At 56.2% G+C, this 9,139-nt stretch overlaps 1 protein-coding gene across 1 annotated transcript; it reads right to left on the reverse strand.

The window, feature by feature from the left end:
- Window positions 1-4,601: 4,601 nt before the first annotated feature.
- LOC307096623 (pseudouridine-5'-phosphatase-like) lies at window positions 4,602-8,225 on the reverse strand. The gene is made up of 2 exons (XM_079800931.1): window positions 7,956-8,225; window positions 4,602-7,247 (listed from the first exon to the last, which is right to left on the reverse strand). The coding sequence occupies exons 1-2, from the start codon at window positions 8,139-8,141 to the stop codon at window positions 7,071-7,073; spliced, it is 363 nt and encodes a 120-aa protein (XP_079657057.1). The 5' UTR covers window positions 8,142-8,225; the 3' UTR covers window positions 4,602-7,070.
- Between the last annotated feature and the right edge of the window lie 914 nt (window positions 8,226-9,139).

A 9,139-nucleotide genomic window follows, 5' to 3' on the forward strand; every position in this document is an offset into this window, starting at 1 on the left:
TCCTATAGAACAGGGGTCCTCAAACTTTTTAAGCAGGGGCCAGTTCACTGTCCCTCAGACTGTTGGAGGGCCGGACTATAGTTTAAAAAAAAACTATGAACAAATTCCTATGCACACGGCACATATCTTATTTTGAAGTAAAAACACAAAACGGCAAAAACACCCGCATGTGGCCCGCGGGCCGTAGTTTGAGGACGCCTGCTATAGAATAAAAAGCTCATATGCAAATGGTCCCCTCAACCAGGGGTTCGACCAGCAGGCAGGCTGGCCAACCGCCCATGTCCCCGCCCCCTGGCAAGGCTGGCCGGACCCCACCCATGCACGAATTCATGCACCGGGCCTCTAAAATATATATATATATATATATATATATATATATATATATATATACACACACACACATATATATATATATATACACACACTGACTGGCCAGATTATTATGATCTTTGAATGCATAATAATCTGGCCACTCAGTGTGTGTGTATATATACATATACATCTATATCTATATCTATATCTATATCTATATCTATATCTATATCTATATCTATATCTATATCTATATCTATATCTATATCTATCTATCTATCTATCTATCTATCTATCTATCTATCTATCTATATATATTAGAGGCCCGGTGCATGAATTCGTGCATGGGTGGGGTGCGGCCAGCCTGGCCAGGCGGAGGGGACATGGGCGGTTGGCCTGCCTGCCTGCTGGTCGAACTCCTGGTCGAGGGGACTATTTGCATATTAGCCTTTTATTCTATAGGGTACACACTGAGTGGCCAGGTTATTTTGCGTTCAGAGATCATCATCATCTGGCCGCTCCGTGTATATTTTATTGATTTTTTTTACAGAGAGGAAGGGAGAGGGAGAGAGAGTTAGAAACATCGATGAGAGAGAAACACCCATCAGCTGCCTCCTGCATGCCCCCACCTGGGGATGTGCCCGCAACCAAGGTCCATGCCCTTGACCGGAATCGAACCCGGGACCCTCCAGTCCGCAGGCCGACGCTCTATCCACGGAGCCACGCCGGCCAGGGCTATTCCCCAGGTTTTGTGATCTCAGACGCAAAAACACAGCCGGCTCAGGAAAGATCCACGTTGGTCTTTGTCAGGGAAGGTGCTGGCCTCGGATGTGAGGACCCACCGTATAAACTGCTTTTTAATTAAAACATTTTAACTGCTAGGGCTCTGAGTTTGCAAGGCCACAGACTCATTCATTCATTCATTCAGTTAAATCTCACCCGAGGATATTTTCGCATTGATTTTCAGAGAGAGTGGGAGGGAGGGGGAGAGACAGAGAGAAACATCCATGTGAGAGAGACACACGTCGATGGGTTGCCTCCTGCACGCACCCCGACCAGGGCCCGGGCCTGGGAGGAGCCTGCAACGGAGGTGCGTGCCCTTGATCGGAATCGAATCGAACCCGGGACCCTTCAGTCTGCGGGCCGACGCTCTATCCACTGAGCCACCCCGGCCGAGGCCACAGGAGCATCCTATATAATAAAGAGCCGATATGCAAATGGTCGTCACGCCATCGCACCCTCGTGTTGGGGCCAGGGGACCTGAAGTTGCACCTGCCGCCGGGCGGGGCTTGACGGGGGTTGGACCGGCCGGGTCTGGGTCTCGTGCGATTTCGAGGTGTGCGCAGGTGGGCGGGGACTTGACTCTGGGTCCCGCGGCGTGCCCCAGACCCTGACAGGAGGGAGATGTTCATATGCATTTCACTAATTGTCTTTCATCTCTGACACTTCTATTGACAAAGAGCAAATAGCAATATTAAATCATTTCCTCTAATGAATCCCCTTTTCATGGGGATGATTTTCGTGCACCGGGCCTCTAGGGTATGCCTGTCAGAGCGTTGTAGGATGGAACACCGTCTGAGCCATCAATCAAGCGTTTCTCCTCTCTCGCCGACGCCGCGGCGCATTCCGCTCAGTCCCTGTGGGTAAAACCATGTAGACGAACTCTTATCTCCTCTCCTTTGCTGGACGGAGGGGTAATGGATGCCCCCCCCCCCGCCGCCTCACCATCCCTGTCCACCGCCCCCCCCGCCGCCCCCAGCCAGGTCTGAGTAATGGTTTGACGCCAGCTTCTGTGATTAGGGGAGAGAGAGCCCGCGGCCCCTGGCAGGCAGGTGCTCCGTCCACGCTATTACCCGGGCTCCCCCGATTTTTATCTCAGATGCTGACACATCCTTTTCTTCTCCGCCCGCTATCTCTCGCCCCTGGACACATGCTCCCTGGCTCTGTGTCCGTGCGATCCACTTCCCTCCCTAACACGGCACGGTGCTCTGCTCCGAGCTGCACGGGCGTCCGAGGGAGGCCTGGGGGGCCTGGGTGTCTGGGGGGCCACCCCGTGGGGGGAGGGTCGGAGCTGGCCCAGCAAGAGGGCCCGGGGGTGGGGGACGGGTTAGGAAGGGAGGAGATGCCGCCCTTTGCATGGCGACCAGGGACGTGCGGGGAGGAGAGGGCAGGGGAGGTGGGCAGGTGCCTGGCGCTCACGCCCCGGGTCGAAGGGTGTCTGAGGAGCCACCTGAGGGGGGGAGGCGGGGAGGATGGTAGGGATCCCACTGAGCATACATGGGGCTTCCTCGTTGAAACTCCTCCCGACAAGACTTCATCCCATAGACGGGACCCAGGTCCTAATCCGTCCTACACGTAATGCCTGCCCTTGATCACGAACCCATTCTTTTCTCTTAAGAGTGTTATCCAGTCCGGGCGGGCGTGGCTCAGCGGTTGAGCGTCGACCTACAAACCAGGAGGTCACAGTTCTATTCCCGGTCAAGGGCACATGCCCGGGTTGCAGGCTCGATCCCCAGTAGCGGGCGTGCAGGAGGCAGCCGATCCGTGGTTCTCTCTCATCATGGATGCTTCTCTCTCTCCCTCCCTCTCCCTTCCTCTCTGAAGTCAATCCTATAGAATAAAAGCCTAATATGCTAAGTGTCCTGTCGACCAGTCGGCCATTCAACCGATCAAAGCGTAATATGCTAATGATATGCTAAGGCCGCTCAACCGCTCGCTATGACGTGCACTGACCACCATGGGGCAGACAGTCGACCAGTTGACCAGTTGCTATGGCGTGCACTGACCACTAGGGGGCAGATGCTCCGACCAGTAGGTTAGCTTGCTGCTGGGGTCCGGCTGATCGGGACTGAGCGAGACGGGCCGGACACGCCCTGGAGCCCTCCCACGGTCCCTCTCCGGCTGGCCAACCTCCCGCGTCCCTCCCCGGCCCCGATCGTGCACCGGTGGGGTCCCTCGGCCTGGCCTGCACCCTCTCGCCATCCGGGATCCCTCGGGGGATGTCGGAGAGCTGGTTTCGGCCCAATCCCGCAGGCCAGGCCAAGGGACCCCACGGGTGCAGGAATTCATGCCCCGGGCTTCTTGTAAAAATATATATTTTTTAAAAAGTGTTATCCACTCTGGGGAAAGGGCATTCGTGAAGATAGAAGTGTGTGTGTGTGTGTGTGTGTGAGAGAGAGAGAGAGAGAGAGAGAGAGAGAGGGAGAATGTCTAATACACACACACACACACACACACACGCACACACACAGGCACAGCATAGGATGTAGAACACTCTGTGAGCATCTGAGGCCACATCCCGTCTTATGTATGCACACGCTATGCAAACGCACCATGCGTGAGGCTGGAGAACTGGGCACACGCCTGTCGCCGAACGGGAACGCTTCCCACGAGAGAGATGGCACGCAGCCACCCTCGTTTCCCTCCTTAATCCAAAACCATCGGATCGCACAGATGGGAGAGCCACATTCGATGTTCCCCCGAGCTGTTTTGACAGGGACGTTCCGGAGGAGACAGATGTGGATGCAGATAAGAGCACAGAGATATGAAATATTTATATATAGAGAGAGAGCGATAGGGCATGGGTGTTACATCGGCATAGATATGCCCTCTGTATATATCACAGGCCTGGGTGACCTTCGTTTCTAATTCCCTCGCGCCCCCCCGCCCCCACATCCTCTGCAGGGTGAGCACCCCTGGGTGAGCAAGCCGTAGGCCCACGTTCAAGGAGCTATGAAACTAAGGCAACTGGTCATATATCCTATATAATAAAAGCCTAATATGCTAATTAGACCGAACAACCTTCCAGACGTCCTTCCAGACGACCTTCCGGACGAAGCCGGGGCTGGGAGGGCCGAGCCCCTTGCAGGAATTCGTGCACCGGGCCTCTAGTATAGCTGTGTGTGCGCGTGTGTGTATACATGTGTGTATATACGTGTGTGTGTGTATGTGTGTGTGTGTGTATATATATATATATATATATATATATATATATACTAGAGGCCCGATGCACGAACATTCGTGCAAGAATGCGCCTTCCTTCCCGTGGCTGCTGGCAATGCCTTCGCTCTCGCCAGAGCCACCTTTCCGCCTTCCCACGGTGCACAGAGGCTCGGAGCGGCTGGGGTGGTGCTGAACGCCTGTGTCATTGCCATGGTGACAACGCAAGAATCCTGCCCCACCCCTGGCCGCCTGTGTATGCAAATTAACTGGCCATCTTTGTCGGGTTAATTTGCATACCCACTCCTGATTGGCTGGTGGGCGTCGCGAAGGTACGGTCAATTTGCATCTTACTCTTTTATTAGTGTAGCTATGACATCATACCATTAGTGCTGACTGAGTTAAGAAAAACTGTCCATTAGCCACACGTATGTTTCACATTTCTTTTTTTAAAAAAATATATTTTATTGATTTTTTACAGAGAGGAAGGGAGAGGGATAGAGAGTCAGAAACATCGATGAAAGAGAAACATCGATTAGCCGCCTCCTGCACACCCCACACTGGGGATGTGCCCGCAACCAAGGTACATGCCCTTGACCGGAATCGAACCTGGGACCTTTCAGTCCACAGGCCGACGCTCTATCCACTGAGCCAAACCGGTTTCGGCTGTTTCACATTTCTTAGAGGATAATTTTATTTGTATTTTTGAGAGAAAAGGTAAAGTCACACTTTCATACAAATATTCACATCAGCAGGTGTGAAACGTTTCATTCACGTAAATTCACCGGCGAGGGAACCAGGACCATGTTACCAGCGGCCGTCGATTGGAAGAGAATTCCAAGAACAGACATGAAAAACGCTAAAGCAAAACGTGCTGAACCGGGCCATCCTGGCCAGACGTCATCCCACCAGACCCTTCGGACGTGGCTACGGTCTCCCCGCCATGGACAGCGTAGGAAGCTAGCTCCCTGACATGACAGGCACCACAGGGAAGGGGGCAGGCAGCGGGGACCCCCTCTGATCGCATCTCCCCCCCTTTGAACGTCTTTCGCTTCCAAAAAGCATGGATGGGGGTTAATGGCCAAAGTCCTACTTCATGACGTGACCACGTCCTAATTCATCCACGGGCCCTTATTCGTGGAACATACACTGAGTGGCCAGATTATGATGATCTCTGAACGCATAATAATCTGGCCACTCAGTGTGTGTATATATATATATATTAGAGGCCCGGTGCGTGAATTCGTGCATGGGTGGGGTCCGGCCAGCCTGGCCAGGGGGAGGGGACATGGGCGGTTGGCCGGCCTGCCTGCTGGTCAAACTCCTGGTCAAGGGGACAATTTGCATATTAGCCTTTTATTCTATAGGACAGACACGGAGTGGCCAGATTATTATGTGTTCAGAGATCATCATAATCTGGCCACTCAGTGTGTGTATATATATATATTAGAGGCCCGGTGCATGAATTCGTGCATGGGTGGGGTCCGGCCAGCCTGGCCAGGGGGAGGGGACATGGGCGGTTGGCCGGCCTGCCTGCTGGTCGAACTCCTGGTCGAGGGGACCATTTGCATATTAGCCTTTTATTCTATAGGATAGACACGGAGTGGCCAGATTGTTATGCGTTCAGAGATCATCATTGTCTGGCCGCTCGGTGTAGATGGTCCATCCGTTGGGAATGTCTCTAGCAGCGAACCGGAACTCCCCGATAAAGCGTTTCAAACAAACAGAAGGTGTTTTGCTTTTATTTATCTTTTTTCTACAACAAAGTATCTCCATGTGAACATTGGATGTCTTATGGGTTTAGTTGCCCCGTAAAAAAACAACAACGAAAAAACACAACAAAAAAATACAAAAGAACAAACCGTCGAAGGTAGAGCGCACGCCTGCCCTATCTGGACACGCTATGCAAACACGCTACGTCCAGAGAGTCGGCGGACACAGGAGGCGTGTCAGCGTGGGCCAAGGCGCAGGTGGAGTTCCTAAAGCTCAACCGGAACACGGTTTCCCACTCGGCTTGCATAACCCGCGGAACGGCCACCTCGCTGCTGTCAGCAGGCACTGGTTGCCAAGGCAACAGCAGTGAGTGACGGAGCCCAGAGTGGACATAAACATGTACATGCGTAGGTGCACATGAAGGCACACACGTGTACGTGTTCACATTTCACAGGTGCCAGGCAGGGGGCAGGAAGAAATAAAAACAAGTATAACTTCGCTTGTCTTGGGAATGGATACCGACACACACATGTGTATACACGTGTGTATTCCCACACAAGTGCGTACATGGATGTAGGCGTGTACATTCCGTGTACATGACAAGTACACGACTGGTCAGATGCAAGCGTTCCCAGGTTAGTCACGTGACGGTGTGGGTCGGTTCTGGTCTCTGCTCTGGGCTGCCTCTGTTTTGCATCTGTCCATGGACAAGTTACGGTTGGCTAACATTTGTTTTTTTTATTTTATATACTTTTAAAAAATATTTTTATTGATTTCAGAGAGGAAGGGAGAGAAAGAGAGGGAAACATGAGAGAGAATCATGGACCGGCTGCCTCCTGCATGCACCCACACTGGGGATCAAGCCCACAGTCCGGGCCTGTGCCCTGACCGGGAATCGAACCGTGACCTCCTGGTTCCTAGGTCAATGCTCAACCCCTGAGCCACGTAGGCCGGGCTGGTTGGCCAGCATTGAGGGACGGGGCGGAGTCCTGAGGCTGGATGAGTGTCTCCGGGGCCGGTGGGGATGCCCCTGCAGATGCTGGCGGGTGGCTCACACCGTGGGGCCGGGCCGGGGCAGGGTGGCGGGCGGGCGGCTCGGGGCAGCGTCAGGCGAAGGGCGGCAGCCCGAAGAGCTGGGGCTGGAAGTCCTGCAGGGAGGCCAGCACCACCGTGGCCTTGGTGGTCAGCTCCGGGCGCAGGTTTCCGTCCGGGACCATCACCACCTGCATCCCGGCCGCCAGGGCCGCCTCCACCCCGTTGGGGGCGTCTTCGAAGACCAGGCACTGCAGGGGGACAGAGAGGGTTGAGACGGGGTGCACGGCGGATGGACGGACGGACGGACGGACGTGCAGGCCAGGCCTCCTCCCTCCTCTCCGTCCCCGGATGGGGTGCAGCCGGGGGCAGAGGGAGAGGCTGTGGCTCAAGGACAATGGAGGGGAGATCACGTGCTCCCACAGACGCCCACAATCCCTTATGGGAAATGGGGGAGGGGCGGGGGAGGGCTATACTTTAAGGGGGGCCTTATGGGAAATGGGGGAGGGGCAGGTGAGGGCTATGCTTTAAGGGGGGCTTTATGGGAAATGGGGGAGGGGCGGGGGAGGGCTATGCTTTAAGGGGGGCCTTATGGGAAATGGGGGAGGGGCAGGGGAGGGCTATGCTTTAACCCTTTGCACTCGCTTGCTTTTTTCTCAGTTCCTTTATTCTACTCGGGATTTAATTTTTTAAACACCCCAGATTTTACTAAGTGCGGCAGTAGAATAAAATACTGGAGTTTCTTGTCATACAAACTTATTTATTTGGATTTTCTTATATTTCAAATTATTGGTACATTCAAAGAGTAATTTTAATCTCGACATCCGAGTGCAAAAGGTGAAGGGGGGCTTAATGGGAGGTGGGGGAGGGGCAGGTGACCCCAGCATTGCAGCTGCCCTGCTCACCCCAACACGATGAATGACAGGGACCCCCCCCCCCGCCAACACACACACACGCACCTGGTCAGGGGGGGCCGGAGGCGAGAACCGGCGGGCGCAGGCGAGGAAGATGTCGGGGTGCGGCTTGCCGCTGCGCACGGCGGGGTCGTCGCCCAGCACCACGTGGTCGAAGAGGCCGAAGAGGTCCCGGTGCCGCTGGGTCTTGGCCCGGAAGGACGCCGACCCCGAGCTGGTGGCCACGGCCATGGGCACCCGGTGCCGGTGCAGGTGGCCGACCAGGCGCTCCACCCCTGGGGGCGGGGGAGAGGGGGGCTCCGTGAGGACCGGGGAGGGGGGTGGGGGGGACCAGGACCAGGGGGGAGGAGGGACAGGCTCAGGGGGGAGGGACAGGCTCAGGGGTGAGGAGGGACAGGCTCAGGGAGGAGGGACAGGCTCAGGGGGGAGGAGGGACAGGCTCAGGGAGGAGGAGGGACAGGCTCAGGGGGGAGGAGGGACAGGCTCAGGGGGGAGGGACAGGCTCAGGGGTGAGGAGGGACAGGCTCAGGGAGGAGGGACAGGCTCAGGGGGGAGGAGGGACAGGCTCAGGGGGGAGGGGGGACAGGCTCAGGGAGGAGGGACAGGCTCAGGGAGGAGGAGGAACAGGCTCAGGGAGGAGGGACAGGCTCAGGGGGGAGGGGGGACAGGCTCAGGGAGGAGGGACAGGCTCAGGGGGGAGGAGGGACAGGCTCAGGGAGGAGGGACAGGCTCAGGGGGGAGGAGGGACAGGCTCAGGGGGGAGGGACAGGCTCAGGGGGGAGGAGGGACAGGCTCAGGGAGGAGGGACAGGCTCAGGGGGGAGGAGGGACAGGCTCAGGGAGGAGGGACAGGCTCAGGGGGGAGGAGGGACAGGCTCAGGGAGGAGGGACAGGCTCAGGGGGGAGGAGGGACAGGCTCAGGGGGGAGGAGGGACAGGCTCAGGGGGGAGGAGGGACAGGCTCAGGGAGGAGGGGGGACAGGCTCAGGGGGGAGGAGGAGGGACAGGCTCAGGGAGGAGGGACAGGCTCAGGGAGGAGGACGGACAGGCTCAGGGAGGAGGGACAGGCTCAGGGAGGAGGGGGGACAGGCTCAGGGGGGAGGAGGAGGGACAGGCTCAGGGAGGAGGAACAGGCTCAGGGAGGAGGGACAGGCTCAGGGGAGGAGGGACAGGCTCAGGGAGGAGGGACAGGCTAAGGGAGGAGGGGGGACAGGCTCAGGGGGGAGGAGGA

The sequence above is a fragment of the Cnephaeus nilssonii genome (genome assembly GCF_951640355.1).
Source record: "Cnephaeus nilssonii genome assembly, contig: SCAFFOLD_232, whole genome shotgun sequence".
NCBI lineage: Eukaryota > Metazoa > Chordata > Mammalia > Chiroptera > Vespertilionidae > Cnephaeus > Cnephaeus nilssonii.